The 18,452-nt window shown below is 53.4% G+C and overlaps 1 protein-coding gene across 5 annotated transcripts in view; it reads left to right on the forward strand.

The window, feature by feature from the left end:
* GTF2IRD1 (GTF2I repeat domain containing 1) overlaps positions 1–18,452 on the forward strand; it is a 113,578-nt gene that overhangs the window by 83,044 nt on the left and 12,082 nt on the right. The window contains exon 23 of one of the 5 annotated variants that reach the window (XM_055410020.2): positions 5,808–6,459. The exons of the other annotated variants lie outside the window; for them this stretch is intronic. Coding sequence (XP_055265995.2) covers positions 5,808–6,214 — 407 coding nt within the window. The 3' untranslated portion in view covers positions 6,215–6,459. Of the gene's footprint in view, positions 1–5,807; positions 6,460–18,452 lie in introns of those variants that run through there. 5 annotated transcript variants of the gene reach the window in all.

The raw sequence follows: 18,452 nt of genomic DNA on the forward strand, positions 1-18,452 counted from the left end.
GGTGTCAGCCTGGAGGGGCCAGAGCAGGCCAGCTCTGCGCTTACTCATGCCACTTGCCACACTGGACTAGGAAGGTGTCCAGGCTCCCAGGGGCCTCCAAGGGTTCACCAGAGGTCACTGATTGCCGCTCCTGCCCCAGAAAGGGCTGTTTCCAGACTGTCGGACAGTCACGGAAGCCTGATATGGGCCAGCTCCCGGGATTCCCAGGGGAACGGGAGCAGGAGATCGGGTCTCGAGGGAAGGCGGAACGGCGGCAGGTTCCAGGGCCTGGAGGAAGGGGGGCTGTACCAGAGGCGGGAGCCCTGGGCAAGTGGAGGGGTAGCAGATAATGTGTTTTGGGGTTGGGGGCCGAGGCAGTGTGGGGGCTGTGGGAGAGCAAAGGCTGGCACGGAGACAGACCCAGGCTGAGCGCCCTGACCCCTGTAACTAACCATGTGACCCTGGGATCATTATTTCTCATCTCCAAGCTTCCACTTCCTCTTTGGTGAGATGGAGCTGGTCATACCTGCTTCCCCAGTGGTGGGCAGCGGTGGGTCAGCCGTGGAGGACGGTTTCCCCCTGCTGATGATTCAGAGAAGTATTTGTAAATCTGTCAGTTCTGGACCAGCTGTGATGGGAAGGGCTTGGCCAGTGGGGTTGGCAGGCAATTTTGTTATTCCAGTGGGTCAGGAAGGCTTCCTGGAGGAGGTTCTCTCTCTTTTTTTTTTTTTTTGGCTGTGCTGCGTCTTTATTTGCTGCGCGTGGGCTTTCTTTTGTGGCGAGCAGAGGCTGCTCTTCATTGAGGTGTGCAGGCTTCTCATTGTGGTGGCTTCTCTTGTGGAGCACGGGCTCTAGGTGAACGGGCTTCAGTAGTTGTGGCTCGAGGGTCCAGACTTCGGGCTCAATCACCTTGTGGTTCGCGGACTCAGTTGCCCTGCAGCATGTAAAATCTTCCCGGACCAGGAATAGAACCCGTGTCCCTGCATTGACAGGCGGGTTCTTAACCACTGTACCACCAGGGACGTCCATAAATGGCTATTCACTTTTATGATGATACATTTCTTCCAGATTTCCCCCCAAGCTTATTAAATGTATATCTTATGCTTTCTATAAACTTACAAACACACACATGCTTAAAACATAAGCATTTTGCCATGTCTTTAAATCACTTTATAATGCTCTGTCATTGGGGTGCATTGTAGTTAAATGACAGCCCTGTCCCCCAAGAGTGGACAACGGGGCAACTCCTCACACTGTGGACACCTAACATCCGCTCACCCAGAGTGGTCTGCCAGCTACCAAGCCTTCCCATACCAACACATTTGATCTCCTCCCTGCCCCCCATAACCAGCCCTACAGGAGGAAACAGGCTCAGAGAGGTTAAGGAGCTCTCTGGGGTCCCACAGCCCGCTCCCAGCCTCCTCCCACCCCACCCCCACCCCATCCATACTAGGTAGGTCTTTGCTGCCCCCTTCTGGCTATCAGCATCTATAGCATTAGTCCTGTCTAACCCTTTAGGCTCACAGTCCTCTGAGCTCACTTGTTTGCACAACAACAAAACATTATTGAACACCTGCCTTCTCTATGCAAAGCGATATCTGGGAATACAAAATAGAAAAAAAAAAAAAGAAACTGCCATCGTGGTGCTTATATTCTAGTCAGGGAGGCAGATAAATAAGAACAAACAATATATTCAATATGATGCGTGCCATGGAGACAAATACAAAAATAGGACTTTCTTTCAAGAGCACAGTTTTAGAGGCTACCAGGAGTAAAGGCCTGAATGAAGAGAGGGTATAACCCATGTAGAAATCTAGGTCAAGACATCTGGGGAGAAGAGTCCATCAGTGCAAAGGCCCTGGGGCCCAGGACATATTTTGAAAATAGGGGTAACAGGATTGCTTTTTTTTTTTTTGGCCAAGCTTCACGGTATGCGGGATCTTAGTTCTGGGGATTAGACCAGGGATTGAACCTCTGCCCCCTGCAATGGAAGTGCGAAGTCTTAATTATTGGACCACCAGGGAAGTCCCCAGCTGGATTTCTGAGTGTGGATGAGGGGTGTGGGAAAAAAAGATCAAAGATGGCATCAAGCCTTTGGAGGAGGAGGGGAGGTAGGATCTGAGTGGTGGGCAGATTTGACACCCAAGTGGACAGGTTGGGAAGGCAGTTGGATGTGTAAACAAGAGAGAGTCCCATTTGGGGGGAGAGTGTGACTCAGGGGCAGAGCATTCAGCTGCAGAGTCCCACTGGAGACACGCAGTCGGGAGCCATTCTGTAGCCCGTGTATATCAGTTACGAAACTGGATCATAGTGGTGTTGGGCATGGACAGTCACGGGGGGGTCCAAGGATGAACCCTGGGGCCCTTTGAGAGCAGAGGAGAGATAAGTGAACCCCCACAGAGGGTGTGATGTCCTGGAAACTGAGTGACAAGCTGTTGGAGAAGGAAACAGATCACCCCGGCCCAGTGCTGCTGCAAGGTCAGGTGCAGACCTGGGGTGGGGCCGTGGGATGGAGCAGCCCTGGGGTCCAGGTCCAGGGGTGGCGCAGTCAAGAGCAGTTTCAAGGAGGGCAGGGGACTTGATTGGAATCATGGGCTCAGGGGGAGGATGAGAGAAAAGACATGGAACTCATCAGGGACAAGGGAGAAATGGGGTGGGAGCTGCAGGGTGAAATGGGATTTAGCAGAGGGGTTTGGAGGTTGAATAGTGATGGTGTGATTTTAGAGAAATGAGGGACCTAGTGGCAGAGCGGATGTGGAGGTCGCCAGAGGAGGGGCCCTGAGAACAGGAGGGGTGTGGGAGATGCTGAGCCCACGTGCCCAGAGAGGGACGGGGGAAGGGTGATAGGGACAGAAGACTGTGTGTCTTGGGGCGGAGAGGTGTGGGAGGAAGGATTATTGGAATCAGGGTCCTAGGGGAAACACTGGGAAGATGGGAAGGAACAGTCCCAGAAGAATGTATGATCTGGACACTGTGGAGAGGCCACCAGTGTTGACGACCAAGAGGTTTAGATGTGGCTGGAGGGAGGAGAGGTCATCAGGACAGGGAGGGTCAGGGGCTTGGAAGGCGTGTCTGCCAGCAGTTTGATCCCCAGGAAGTAGGACGGCAGCAGCCTGGGTTTCCAGAGCCCCGTGCAAGTTCAGTGCCTCGCTGAGCGCCCACGGCATGCCTGGCCCTGGGCCTTTGACCCGAGGCTCATGGTGTCTTCATAGCAAGCCTGCAACGTCAGTACTCTCTTCATTCCCATTTTGCCGCCTAGCACACTGAGGCTGAAGGAAGCAGTCAGGTGGTTAACACAGGGCCGCAGTCATGCTCAGGGACATGCTGTTCTGGAGCCTGGGCCAGTGGTGTTGGGGAGTGGGGGTAGACGGGGCACCAGGATGAGGCCAGAATCATACCCAGCCTTGATGTAAACACTGGTGACTCAAGCTTTCTCCCATAGCATTGGAGGCTTTTTCTGTCAAGGAAATGATAGGGTTGGATTTGTCTTGTCTTATCGTTACCATGGTAACCACTCTTCTACAGGATGGGAGAAGGCAAAACTGGGGCAGCATGGGCTCCAGGACCCAGGGGTGGGTGGAATTAGGATCTAGAGGTGTCAGTGGGGAGTGAGGAGGGGGCAGAAGGTTCCAGAAGGGTGATGGTGGTATCCATCTTCAGGGCAGGATGGACCTGTCGGCCTGTAGGGATCTGTAGGCCTGTGAGAAACCCAGGACCACGTGTGCAGTTGGCAGGACCCAAGTGGTACCCAGAGCCTGCAGGGTGGCACTGGGGCTGGGCCCAGCCTGGGTGAAGATGGCAGCTGCAACCACAAACTGGGTAGCGTGGAGCAGGCAGAGAGGTCCCAGGACAGAGCCCAGGAGCTCACTGCCCTCCACAGGACCTTGAGGGTGAGGAGCCTGTGAAGGAACAGAGGAGGTGGAGCCCGAGGGAAGGAGGTGGAGGGATTTGCAGGTCAGAAGAGCTGAGTCAGGCCGCTCTTAGCAGATCTCAGATGACAGCAGAGGCCTAGGCAACACCAGAGGGATCAAGGAAATGAATATTCCAGAACTGATCTTGAAGCACAGCAGTTTAAAAAAAAAAAAAAAAAAAAGTCTTGTTAGGTAGTGAGTTCCCCATCACTGGAGGCATCCAAGCAGCCACTCACCTCGGGTTGCTGCAGGAAATGGGGGAAGGCTTTACTCATTGCAGCTACCTTTGGCTTGTGCATGCCATGCCTTTCTGCCCAGAGCCCCAGCCCTTTAGAACCAGGGAGGGTGCAGACCTAGGGGCCTCCCCACCCACTGACACCCCTGCTGCCCTGCTCCAGGCTTTCCCACAGCTGTCTGCCCTGGCTGTTTTCTGGCCAAACACACAGTTCCCCTAGGCCTCAGCCAGCTTCCTCTTCTTTTGGTTGGGTTCTTTGGTCTCCAGCAGCTCATCTTCCCTGCCAGCTTTAGGGAACTCTGTGGTGAGCAGCCAGGCACCCCCCACTCCCACTCACCACCCGAGAAAAGGGGCTAGGGACCCCATAGTCAGAGCAGAGCTGCCGACTTGCTCTGTAAGGCTAGCTAGTCTGATTTTGCCCTTGACCTGCACCACCCCTGGACCTCCTGATCCTTTCCCTACTTGGAGAGTGGGACAAATCCCCAGCCAAACCAGGGCTGTCCTGGGTGGACAGCCAGCGAGGCAAGAAGAAGTAGAATAAGTGGCCTGTCCTGTTCGGGCGCACGGGCGAGGCCAAGAGGCCAGCTAGGCCGGAGCGTGGAGGGCCTGGAAGGCCTGGCTTTGCAGCGTGGACTGGACCCTGCAGACCCGGCCTTGGCAAGCCCTTCCGCTGACATCTCCACGGCCGGAGCCCGAGCATCCCCGCGGGCCAGGGTCCAAGCTCTGCTGGGCCCCAGCTTTACCTCGGAAGGGCCCAACTCCATAAATCCTCCACTTGGCTTTTCATTTAAGGAACTCTGTCAGATTACATTCTGCTGAGAAAATATGACTTGCTGGCATCCCATTTGACCTACTTCCCACCCCAGTGTTGCCTGAGGCCCAGTTTGAGAAGCTCAGCTCTGGGTGAAGGGTCTGCCACGGGGAGGACTGTGATCCCTTTTGCGGGGAGGGTCCCTGGTGGCTCAGACGGGAAAGAATCTGCCTGCCAATGCAGGAGGTGCAGGTTCCATCCCTCGATGGGGAAGATCCTCTGGAGGAAGGCATGGCAACCTACTCCAGTATTCTTGCCTGGAGAATCCTATAGACAGAGGAGCCTGGTGGGCTGCAGTCCATGGGGTCCCAAAGAGTAAGACACGACTGAGTGACTAATACTTTCACTTTTCATGAGCAGGGAATGGCCCCAGCCCCACATGGCACCTCTCATTGTCCCCACTGGGGCCTCTTCTAGGTCTCCTGTCACTCACTGGGTGCTGGGAGGGGTGGGCTTTCTGGAAAAGGACCTGACATTGACTTCAGCAGAGAGCATTGGGGAAGGGACTGAATAGGAACAGGAAAAAGTCTCCTGCTGGCCCCACTCAGGAGCTAGGTGACCTTGGATTTACTGTCTGTGACCTTGGATGAATTAAAGTACTGTCTTTGACCTGGGAAAGTTAACTTGCTATCTCTCGGCCTTGAGGTCACATGGAGCAGGGACAGCCTCCGTGGTCCACCCTCCAGCCTTGTCACACACACACACACCCCTTTCTTTCTTCCCACCCCACCCCCTCTCCACCCTTCCAACTCTCAGACTCTTGAGAGCTCAAAATAAGATCGTCCTTTCTCAAGTTTCTAAAGATATCACAATTCCAGTGCCAGCCACATGTTTCTTCACTTAATTATCTCTGCTTTTCTTTGTTAATTAGGATCCAGTAATGATCTCCCTTCTGCCATCCCGGGAGGAGCTGGCATCTGCTGGGCGGGGCCCGGAGGCCTTTGTGGGCAGATGACTGGCTGCCAGGCCCAGAATTGGCTGGCTGCCTTCTTTCTTCCAGGCGAAGCGGTCCCGTGGGCCGTGGAACAATGTGGTGTCAGGAGACCCTGCCCTTTCCTGGCCCATGGGGGCCTAGCGGCAGTCGCAGGCTGCCCCCCGCCCTGCCCCTGGGGTGGTCGGTGGTGGTCCCAGCCCTGTCCTCCCCCAGCTCTGCCAGGTGAGGGGAGGGCTACCCCAAGGTTCCCAGCAGTTGTTAGGCAGGGGGCTCGGGCCTCAGAAGGGAACAGTCAGGGGCTTCAAACTCTTCTGCAGCATTCCAGAAAACCTCACCGAAACTAGTTCCCCAGCTGGGACCACCCAAGCCGACAGGAACAACCAACGCCTTTATTTGGGTTGGAATGGGATCAGCTCTGGGGTCACCAGGCACCTCGTGCCCAGTTGAAGCTCTCTGGCTGATAAATGTGTCTTTGAGCCACAAAAACCTGGAGGCTGGGGGAGGGGGGAGCACAAAGGATGGCTCAGCACACGTGGTTTCCTGGGTGGACTGGATCTTGCCAACCTCTAGGGAAATAAAGTAAAACTGTTAATCCCTCAGTCGTGTCCGACTCTTTACGATGGACTGTAGCCCGCCAGGCTCCTCTGTCCTTGGGATTCTCCATGCAAGAATACTGGAGTGGGTTGCCGTTTCCTCCTCCAGAAGATCTTCCCAAACCAGGCATCAAACCCAGGTCTCCTATATTGCAGGCAGATTCTTAACTGTCTGAGCCACCTCCAAGGGTCTGGTGGCCAAAGAGACCTTCTGGTGGTGGGAGGTGGGGATGGGGACACACAGCCCTAGCCCTCTGTAGTCCCTCTGCAGGCTTGGGGACAGGACAACACAGCCTGCAGAAGGGACCCCTTCAAGTCTGGCAGCAAAGGGCCAGTTACTTAGTCCGTGAACAGTCCCGAAGTACCTGCTCTACCAGGCACTGGGCTGAGGGCTTTCCTGGTGGCTCAGATGGTAAAGAATCTGCCTGCAATGCAGGAGACCCCGGCTTGATCCCTGGGTAGGGACGATCCCCTGGAGAAGGGAATGGCAACCCACTCCAGTATTCTTGCCTGGAGAATCCCTTGGACAGAGGAGCCTGGCGGGCTACAGTCCACGGGGGCTGCAGGGTCGGACACCAGTGAGTGACTGACGCTTCCACTTTCTTCACACTGCCTCGTGGGATTTACATTCTGGTGTGGTTGCAGAGAACAGACGATGTGCGAAGGATCAAGGGTACCAGGTGTTGAGGGCTGAGAAGCAGATGGGAGAGGTTGTGTTTATTTTTAGGGAGTTGCAGTGGGTTGCTATGGGGGTGGCCAGGGAAAGCCTGTGAGCAAAGGCCTGAAGGGGGCAGTAGTGAGCCAGGGGGCTGCGTAGGGAAGAACCTTGCAGGCCAAGTACAGGCTGCAGATTCCCTGAGGTCCCCTGCCAGGGTGGGAGGTGAGGTGGAAATGGGAGAGAAGGCCGATTGTGGGGGCTGGATCAGGATGCTGACCCTTATTCCGAGGGAGCTGGGAGCCAGTGCAGGCTTCGGAGCAGAGGAGAAACAGAATCCAGTTTAGGATCTGACAGGACCCTTCAGGCTACTGGGTGAGGACTTGCAGGGAGGCAGCGGGGGGCAATGTAGGGAGGTGGTGCCATGGTGAGTTTTTGACTCTGGGCAGAGTTTGTAGCTAAAACCAACAATTTGCTTGCTGGTGGGGGCTGTGGGCGAGAGGATGATTGGGGGGAGTTGAGCTTGACCTCAGAGATTTGGAGTGAGCTTCTGCAAGGATGGAGGTGCCAGTAGATAGCTGAGATTCGGAAGGTGCAGGAACGGGTGCCGGGGTAGGGAGTCGGGGAGGTCTTAGGCATGTTTGTGGCTTGAGTCAGGACTTCCCAGGTGGCTCAGCAGTAAGGAATCTGCCTGCCAGTGCAGGAGGCACAGGAGACGCGGGTTCAATCCTGGGCTCAGGAAGATCCCCTGGAGAAGGAAATGGCAACCCACTCCAGTGATCTTGCCTGGAGAACCCCAAGGACAGAGGACCTGGCGGGCTGCAGTCCTTGGGGTCGCAAAGAGTCGGACACAACTAAGCATGCACACACATCTCCAAGAGCAGTTTGACGTACAAGCAGGGGGCTCAGGGGAGCGGTCCAGACTTGATGTGTCATTTGGAGAATCACAAGCACATTGCTGGTAATATTTGAAGCCCAAACGGGAACTTCCCTGGTGGTTCAATGGTTAAGACTCTGCACTTCCAATTCAGGGGGGCACATCCATCGTCCGGGAACGAAGATCCCACATGCCACCTAGTGAGGCCAAAAAATAAAAATACATAAATAAAGCCCAAACAGAATGAGATCATCAGGAATGAGTGGAGTCAGCGGGTCAGGACCCTGGTACCTACAGTCTTTGTAGGTCAGGAAAAAACTGGGAGGGGCCAGGAGGGGGTGGTGTCCTGGGGGTGAGTGGAAGAACCCCTTTCTCCCTGGGGGGAGGCCCTTCTCCCTTTGTGACCCTGAGGCTCCCACAGCCCAGAAATGTGGTTGAGCATCTTGCAAGGACATCAGAGGTCAGGCCCTGAGTGACGATGGCTTCTCAACAGGCCCCAGTCCCCACAGTTTAGGATTATAGATGCCCCACAAGGTGAGCGGGGAGAGGCTTCCTCTCCGCCCCACAAAGTAGAGGAGCCCCGGGTTTCCGTTGTCTGTTTCATGAGACAGCAGGTTCCCCATGACCTCTCAAGTGGGGACCCGGGGAGCACAGAGCTGGGTGAAGACCCCAGCAGAGGGTCTTGTTCACCAGGGGAAGGAGAATGGATTTGCCCCACGGACAACAGAGAGGCCCTCAGCGAGTTTAAAGCAACAGAAAGACATGGTCAGACCAACTGTTTAGATAAATCTTGAGTGGCTTGTGGAGCAGAGGGTGGATTCAGGGAGGTCAGCCAAGAAGTTCTTGCTGAATCAAAGGTGACAGGATGTACCTGGATTTTGTTGTTGATGTTTAGTCACTAAGTCGTGTTTGATTCTTCCCAACCTCATGGACTGTAGCCTGCAAGGCTCCTCTGTCCTCCTTCCGGAGTTTGCTCAAACTCATGTCCATTGAGTCAGTGATGCTATCTATCTCATCCTCTGCTGCCCCCTTCTCCTCTTGCCTTCTATCTTTCCCAGCATCAGGATCTTTTCCAGTGAATCAGCTCTTTGCATCAGGTGGCCAAAGTATTGGAGCTTCAGCTTCAGCATCAGTCCTTCCAATGAACGCCCAGGACTGATCTCCTTTAGGATGGACTGGTTGGATCTCTTTGCAGTCCAAGGGACTCTCAAGAGTCTTCTCCAGCACCACAGTTCAAAAGCATCAATTCTTTGGCCCTCAGCCTTCTTTATGGTCCATCTCTCACATCTGTACATGATTACTTGAAAAACCATGCGTGCATGCGTGCTGTTGTTTCAGTCGTGTCTGACTCTTTGCAACCCTATGGACTGTAGCCCACCAGGCTCCTCTGTCCAAGGGATTCTCCAGGCAAGAATACTGGAGTGGGTTGCCATTTCTTCCTCCAGATCTTCCCAACCCAGGGATCGAACCCACATCTCTTATGTCTCCTGTATTGGCAGATGGGTTCTTTACCACCTGGGATGCCCTGAAAAAAATGTAGCTGGAGGCAAAGGGGCGCAGAGGGGTGGAGTTTCCTGTGGCTGCAGTAACTCAGTGGCTGAAAGCAACACAGGTTCATTTCTTTACAGGAGTAGTCAGGGTGTCCACATGGAGGGTTCCTTTGAAGGGCTCTTTGGGGGAATCTGTCTCCTTGTCTTTTCCATCTTCTAGAAGCTGCCTACCTTCCTTGGCTTGTGGCCCCTCTTCCATCTTCAGAGCGTATCCATCCAACCTCTGTTGTCCCCTCTCCTGCTTTTGACCTTGCCTCCTTCTTCCAGGGACTCTTGTGATTACATTTGGGGTCCACTTGAATAATCCTGCACCATCTCCCCATCTCAAGATCCTTAAGCGTAGCAGCATAGTCCCTTCTGCTATGTGAAGAAACAGGCTCCAGGGATTAGGAGATGGACAGCTTTGGGGGCCACTATTCAGCTGAGGTTTCCCTCCTGACTGACCGTGTGGGAGAGTGGGGTCAGGGACCCATGAGACAGGAGGAGGGATAGATTTGAGGGAGGCCTGGGGAGAGACTGGGCAGGGATGTGCAGAACAAAGGTGCTCGGGGAGGCAGGTGGAAACATAGGTTTGGGGTTATGGGTGCAGAGAGAGCTGGACGGGGTAGAAGGAAGATCTGGTTCCTCCCCACATGCAGAAACTGAGTCGTGATGAGCCTTCAGTATGATTTCAGACCTTCTGCCTGTCCTCGCAGCCTCGGTGGAGAGGCTGTACTGCCAAGTGATCAGTGATCTGGGATGAATTGTGGCTCTCCTGCTTACTCCCTGTGTCACCTGGGCAGGTGGCTTTCTCTCTGTGCCTCGGTCCCCCCCATCTGCAGGAGGGAGATACTTCTAGGACCGACTTCCTAGTGTTGTCGGAAGGATTAAGTGAATGAATGCGTGCCGAGGTCTAAGAAGAGTGCCTGGCACATGGGAGTTTAATTTCTCGGACAGTTATTTGCCGAGTGCTTGTGATGCGTCGAGCGTTGCTGTGGGTGCTGGGGCTGTAATCGTGAACACGTGCAGACAGACCACACGCTCGGCCCACAGGGAGCATCTGTTCTCAGGTCCCTGGCTGCAGAGTTCGCCACTGTTGCAGGGTAAGGATCGTGGCCTCAAAATACTTCCTTTCTCCCTGGCCCCTGGCACAGCGGAGCCCCAGCCTATGTGGTCAGCTGACTGTCTCTGCCCACCTTGCCCAAGCTGGGCGCTGATGCTCTGCCGATCACACTTAGTGGGCGGGCTTCTGCATCTGGCCGGTTGTGGCCACAGTTCACAGGAGGAAAGGGGAGGGGAGAGGGAAGGAGGGGAGGGGAGGGGAGAGGGATGGAGGTAACGTCCCTTGGGAAGGGCCATGGGTATGTCCGCTCCCAGGACCTCCATCCAGGATAGAGCCCCCTCCCCCAAGAAAACCTGATGTTTGCTCTGCCCAGCCTGGCTTGCAGGTTCAAGCTGCAAGCGAATTTTTAATTTACAATTAAATGGAGCTGCAAGAGAATTTGGGAGGAAGCCCTCTGCCGAGCTGCTGGGCTGTTCTCAGGTGGGAAAGTGGCACCCAGGGGTCAGAGAGACCTGGGTTTGAGCCTTAGTGCCACCCGTCACAAACCACGTGGCCTTGGCAACTGTGACCAGGCATCTTGGCTCCTCTGAGCCTCAGGTTCCTTATCTGTCAAACGGGGATCATAACACCTAGAGGTCAGGCTTGTCGTGAGGAATTATGAGCATCACTGTGCAAATCGCCAGGTCCTGTCTCTGCCAGGCAAGTGTCGTTAGCCGATGGAAGGCTTGCATCCTAGTATTTGGCAGAGGGGAGGGCCTGGAGGAGCCCCAGAAGGGGAGGCCCCGGCCAAACAACCCTCCGTTGGCCATTGTTTCAGGCTCTTGTTGCAGTGGGCCTGCTGGAGGCCAGGCAGCTGGGCTCCAGGAGGAACCTGGATCACCTGCCCAGGCAGGTTGTGGTCCACCCACCACCCACCTCCATCCCGGGGAAGGGAGATGGATTGATGGAGGCACAGAGCCTGGCCCTAGAGAACTCTGGGAGAGAAGGCATGCCTTCTTCCCTCCCCGCACCCAGGGAAGCCGGTGCACACTGATCAGCTCCATCATGGTCCCCAGCACATGACTCACTCTGCCATCCATCCCTGCATGCAACGAGCGATCAATTGATTGATGGCTGTAACTTTTTATTTTGAAATAATTTTTAATTTACAAATGCTTGCCAAGATAGTACAGAATTCCCAAACACGGTCTGACCCATGTAGGACGATAACAGCTTGTAGAACCGTGGTCCACTTGTCAGAACTCAACATCAGATGGTGCCCGCAGTGGACTAAGCTGCAGGCTAGGTTTCTTCCGCTTTTCCATGGATATCCTCCTCACATTCCAGACCCCAGTGCCGGGTGCCACACTCCATTTGGTATTCATTTATTTTTATTCTTTCATTCATATGCATACATACTTGTTTGGGCGCTCGTTAATAAATACTACAGTGAATGCCCGTGAGCCCACCACCCATCTAAGAATCAGAACAGAGCCAGTAACATATATCCACCGAAATGCTCTCCTTCATTTTGTCTGCCTCTCTCCCTGGAACAAATATTCTGAATTTTAAAAACCCCATCTCTTGGGGTTTTTTTTTTCCTGCAAAATTGCAAAACTACAGGAAAAAAAGAATAGAATAGTATAATGCCTGTCAGTATATTCTTTCGCTGAATTCACTAATTCTTTTTTTTTTTTTGGCTAAGACGCTCATCTGACAGGATCTTAGTTCCCCAAACCAGGGGTTGAACCTGGACCTTCTGCAGTGAAAGAGCGGAGTCCTAACCACTGGACTGCCAGGAAATTCCCTAGAGTCATTGGGAGCTGGTGGTTCAGACCGTAAAGAATCCACCTGCAATGCAGGAGGCGTGGGTTCGATCCCTGGGTCAGGAAGATCCCTGGGAGGAGGGCATGGCAACCCACTCCAGTGTCCTTGCCTGGAGAATCCCATGGACAGAGGAGCCTGGCGGGCTGCAGTCCATGAGGTTGCAAAGAGTTGGACACGACTGAGCGACTAAGCAGAGCACGTGAATTCTTAACGTTTTGCCAAATCCCTTCCCTCCCTCCCTCCTCGTCTCCCTTCCACCCCCAGACCCACCCGCACTGGTTTCTGTCCTTGCCTCTTTCTCCATCAAAGTAACTTGCAGGCACGTCTGGACTCTTCACGCCTGAGTATTTCAACACACATCTCTCCAGAACAATGCTCTTCTTTTTTGCAGACCCATAATACCGTGTGACACTTATGAAACTTGCTAACTCCCTCTCATCTAGTATACAGTTTATATTCAAATTCCCAAAAATGTCTTTGATGGTGTCATCCCCTGTGATTTAATCACTGCTCACAGGTTTTTTTTTTTTAATGTCTATTGCATAAAATACTTGCTTAAATCAAAATTTTGCTTATTTTTTAACTTTAATAACCAAGGTGTCTTATTTTTTAGAGGTTTTTTTTTTTAAATTTATGTATCTATTTTTGGCTGCATAGTGTCTTTGCAGCATTCGGGCTCCTCATTGCCAGCTTAGTTGCTCAGCAGCATATGGGATCTTGTCACATGTGGGATCTTAGTTCCCTGACCAGGGTTCAAACCTGCATCCCCTGTGCTGGAAGGCAGATTCTTAATCTCCGAACTACCAGAGAAGTCCCCAGGGTATCATATTATAGAAAGTCTGGAACTTGCTTCTGTCACTTTACAAGATGTAACATAGTGTTAAAATGTGTGGCTGTAGCCTGTTTGTTTTCAGGGCTCCATAATATTCCACTGCATTGACTACACCACAGTCGATTCATTCATTCTCCTGTCCTAGGCTATCTGGGTTTTGCTGTTACTTGCCGTTTCTAAGAGTGCTCTTTAGCCCACCTGAGCATGTTTCCTTTGGCACATGTATGAAAGATTCTCTTGGGTACATGAGATCACGGGCGAGGGCGTCCACCCCACTGCAGCACGGCCATCCCCTCTCTGAGCCTGTTTGTCCATCTGTAAAACAGATGATGGAACTCCTGCTACCCCTACATACAGATCCTGGAAAGGGTTAAGAGATGAACTAAGTGTACCCTTTCCTCCTGGCGAAGGCCTGGTGCCAGGAAAGTGAAGTATCCTACAAGTCACAGGGGCCCAGGGAAGGACGTGGCTCATCCCCCATCTGAGCGACCACTGCTCCCTGCAGAAGGCAGCTATTCCACCAAGGTGGGGTGCCCATGGATATCCACCTTCTGATCTCTCGAGAGCCAGGCCCACCTGGGTCTTCTTTTTTATTTTAAATTATTATTATCATTCTGTGTGTGTGCTCTTTGCAACCCCATGAACTGTAGCCCACCAGGCTCCTCTGTTCATGGGATTCTCCAGGCAAGGATACTGGAGTGGGTTGCCATTTTCTTCTCTAGGGAATCTTCCCGACCCAGGGGTCAAACCCACATCTCTTGGGTCTCCTGTATCAGCAGGTGGATTCTTTAGCACTAGCGCCACCTGGGAAGCCAGGTGACAATCAAAAATAACAATTAAAAACAATTGTTATTATTTTAGTGAATTTATTTATTTATTTATTTTTGACTGCCCTGGGTCTTCGTTGCTGTGCATGGGCTTTCTCTGGTTGCAGTGTGCGGGCTTCTCATTGCAGTCGTTTTTCTTGTTTCAGGATTTAAGGCACATGGGCTTAGTTGCCCCACCACATATTAGATCTTCCTGGAGCAGGGATTGAACCTGGGTCACCTGCATTGGCAGGCAGATTCTTCTTAAGCACTGGACCGCCAGGGAAGTCCGTGGGTCTGGTTTATGGCTAGATCGCCCAGTCCAAGCCCGGCAGAGAGGAGAGGCTGCTTCGAGGGGAGAGAGGAGAACTGGTTATTGTATTCTTCCCCCAGAGACTGGCCTCTGCCCTCTCTCGCTGCTGGCTGCCTCTTGTGTCATTTTGGAATGTGATTCTCAGCACACGGCCATCAACGTGAGCTGGGCGCCTCAGGCGAGGCGCAGAAAGGCCAGGCTGCTCCGGGCTCTTGTACTTTGCCCCTGGAGAGCATTGTGGGGCCACCCCAGTCGACACCCTGAGCTGCCTGGCTTAAAACTGTGTACCCAGCATGGCTGTGATTTAATAAGCTTGGTTGCTTGCTTTCCCCAGGCAAAATTCAGTTAATCCTTGGGCTAACAGACAGCCAGTTAGAAAGGAGAAGATGAGAGCTCCTGGGGCAGACCGTAGAGAGAGAAACCAGGAAACTGGAAAAAGCAAAAATGGGCAGGAGAAATGCCAGCCCGGGGCAGTGGGGGACAGGTCACTGCAGCCAGGGCAAGTTCAGCAGCACTTTCTGGATGGCACTGGGGTTCAGGTCACGAGGGTGACCTCCCCCTACCCCCAAATTGCATGCTGAATTAGAAAAGGGGTACTTGGTGTGGGGTTTTCCTTAATCTTTATTTTTATTCATTTCTGGCTGTGCTGGCTCTTCGTTGCTGTGCTTTCCTCGAGTCGTGGTACATGACCTCTCTTGTCGTGAGCACGCGCTCTAGGGCACGCGGGCTCAGTCATTGCAGCTTCCGGGTGCCAGAGTGCAGGCTCAGTAGTTGTGGCACACGGGCTTAGTTGCCCCTAAGTACGTGGGATCTTCCTGGATCAGGGATCGAAATCAGGTCTCCTGCATTGGCAGGCAGATTCTTTACCACTGAGTCACCAAGGAAGCCCGCTTGATGAGTTTTAGAAAGTGTCCTCTCCTAAATGAGTCACGCAAACCCAGAGACTTAAAAGAAATAAACATCCATTTTCTGGAAGAGTTTCCTATGTAAGATTTCATTTCCTGAGACTACATGAGATAACAGGCAGTGGTCTGGTAATCATGTCAATGATCACTTGACGTTGATGGCATAAGACCTTACTTTTTTTTTTAATGTAGTATCATTAAGTCCCTCCCTAACAGGCCAAGATTCCCATTGGAGGGATGTCAGAACTGACTCAGAGAGGTCGAGTGCTTTTCCGAACACCACACAGCATTAGGGGGTACAGTCAAGATTGCCTTGGAATCTGCTGTCACTGGCCCTGGGGATGCCCTTTCTCCCCACTGTCTACAGGCATTCAAGCAGGTACCTGGAGGCTACACAGCCTCCGCATGGAGCCCTGTGATGTTTCCAAATGGAGAACATTCTGAAACGTTTGCAACCATCGGGGTCCTTACAGCCAGCCTGGGTTTGCAGACACTCTATCAGGTCCCCCTGGGGAAGAAGAGTAATGACAACTAGCCTGAGACCACACCAGGCACGGGCAGAACGTCCTCAGCTCCATGTGATCATTGTTACAACTTTCCAAGCAAGGAAATGCAGTGGTGACCCAAGATCGTGAGCTAATAGCAGAGCCAAGACTTGAGACCAGGCAGTCAAAACTTCAGAGCGTGTGGTCTTAATTGGTCTTAAATTCTGGCAACAGGGCTGTACCTCAGTCTGCGAAAGACCATGGGGTTTCTGGCTGAGACCCCACGGGCCCCAGGGATTGTGCCTCACCCCCCAGCCAACCCCCCCAACACACACACACACACACACACACTCTCGTGTTCTCTGATCTTCATTTTGCTCATTAGCAGACCAGACTCAGGGGTGATGGTTGCCAGGGCTGCCCCGCCCTGCCCACAGCCGTCCTTGGGGAGGTCCCTGGTGACCACGGGCTTGGCTGCTGCCTCTCCAGGCAGTGGGCGTATGATGGTGGTGGCAGGAGCCTGGCAGTGTCAGGAAGGAGGTGACTGACCCAGAGCCTGCCAAGAGGCCCATTGAGCTGAGCCATGCAGGGTCGCAGGGAGCGTGGCCTTCCTCACCTATGTCCGGGGCTCACCAGAATTTCTGAGGGCCAGCTGGGAACAGTGACCACAATTCACGTCACAGCAGACCAGCTCTGTCCTAGGCACTTCTGAGCCCGGACCCGAGTGTTTTCATCCCTCCCCCTGCAAGGCTGGAGGTAGAGTGAGGGCACCTGTAGTTCAAGTTCAGCCTCCCAAATATTGGGTCCCTCCTTGGCCCTCATCCCATGAGGGCTTCACTTCTTTTTCCTCCAAGTACACAGAGTCCCTTGGAGGAAATCAAACCAGGGACTTGGAGAGTCCCTGCAGGGAGATCAAACCCATCCATCCTAAAGAAAATCAACCCTGAATATTCATTGGAAGGACTGATGCTGGAGCTGAAGCTCCAATACTTTGGCCACCTGATGCAAAGAACTGACTCATTTGAAAAGACCCTGATGCTGGGAAGGATTGAAGGCAGGAGGAGAAGGGGACGACAGAGGATGAGATGGTTGGATGACAGCACCGACTCGATGGACAGGAGTTTGAGCAAACTGGGAGATAATGAAGGACAGAGGAGCCTGGCAGGCTACAGTCCGTGGGGTTGTGGAGTTGTACGCCGAATATTCACCGAACACCCTGCCAGCAGCTTTCCCAGACACAGTCATGGCCGTTGCTCACCACAGTCGAGGCCACAAAGGTTCAGGGAGGTTACGTAACCTGCCCAAGGTCACACAGCCGCGCAGGGCCAGGAATACCCTATTTGACCCTGAAGTCTGGGTCTTTCTCTCTACCAGGCACACTGGGTTTCCTGAATTTTCAGTTTCCCATCTCTAGAAAGAAGGGTTGAGCTTTAAGCTGTTTCCTTAAAGATCTTAAAGACACAACTGAGCACACATGCGCGCACACACACACACACACTCACAAAACATTTGTTGAGCACTCATGGAGTGCCTGGAGCCCTGACGTGTGCCGATCAGGCCAAGTCCCATGGGGTCTTGTGGGGCACAGCTGTCAGCCGCTCTGAGAAGACTTCCATGATCCCCAGCTGGGTTGGGGAGTCCCCCCTCTGCCTCCACCAGGCTCTCACTGACAGCTCTCAAGCCCGGTGGGTCACCCCGTGTTCCTCACTGTCGCCTGCCTCATCTAGGACTGCTTTCTGTACTCTGACGCAAGGTCAGCACTGCATCCCCATAGGACCATGCTTGTGAACTATTTGTCCAAGACAAATATTGTTTCAGGACAGTGAGCAGAAAAGCTGAGATGTGACACGACCCACCCGTGACTGAACCAACACAAGCCTAGGTTTTCGACTCCAAGTTCTTTGCCCTCCCGGAGCCTGGCGTTGCCTCTCCCCCAAGGCGAAGGCAGTCCGCCCTTTGTCTCTCTCCACCCACTGGCAGCGGAGCAGCAGGAGTCTGCAGGGGAAGGCAGGGTGGGTGAATGAGTCCCAGGCTCCCAGACACACCCACGTGCCCAGGTGACGGTCACATCCAGCAGCCATGAGAACCTGAGCTTGCGGGCTTGTCTTTGAGGTGCTGTGGACTTCCTTTTGTTAGTTTGTTACTGATGGCTGCGCTGAGCCTTTGTAGCTGCACGCAGGCTTTCTCGAGCTGCAGCGAGCGGGGACGACCCAGCTACGGTGCCAGGCTTCTCGTGGCGGCCTCTCTCGGGCTGGTGGCTTCTCTTGGGCTTCAGTAGTGGTCGCGCACCAGCTTAGCTGCCCCGCAGCATGTGGGATCTTACCGGACCAGGGATCGAACCTTACGTCCCCTCCACTGGCAGGCGGATTCTTAACCACTGGACCACCAGGGAAGTCCGCTGTCTACTTTTAATCCAGAAGGCTTTGTCATATACCAACTGCGTCCCGGTCCTGCCCTGGGCTTGAGAGAAAACAGGCATAGAACTATGAGCTGATAGAACGAGAGATTTAGAGGAAACAGCTTAAAGCTCAACCCTTCTTTCTAGAGATGGGAAACTGAAAATTCAGGAAACCCAGTGTGCCTGGTAGAGAGAAAGACTCAGACTTCTGGGTCAAATAGGATACTCCTGGCCCTGCGCGGCTGTGTGACCTTGGGCAGGTTACATAACCTCCCTGAACCTTTGTGGCCTCGACTGTGGTGAGCAACAGCCATGACCGT

This window comes from Moschus berezovskii, chromosome 27 (genome assembly GCF_049115385.1).
Source record: "Moschus berezovskii isolate FMDL1 chromosome 27, NW_MosBer_1.0, whole genome shotgun sequence".
NCBI lineage: Eukaryota > Metazoa > Chordata > Mammalia > Artiodactyla > Moschidae > Moschus > Moschus berezovskii.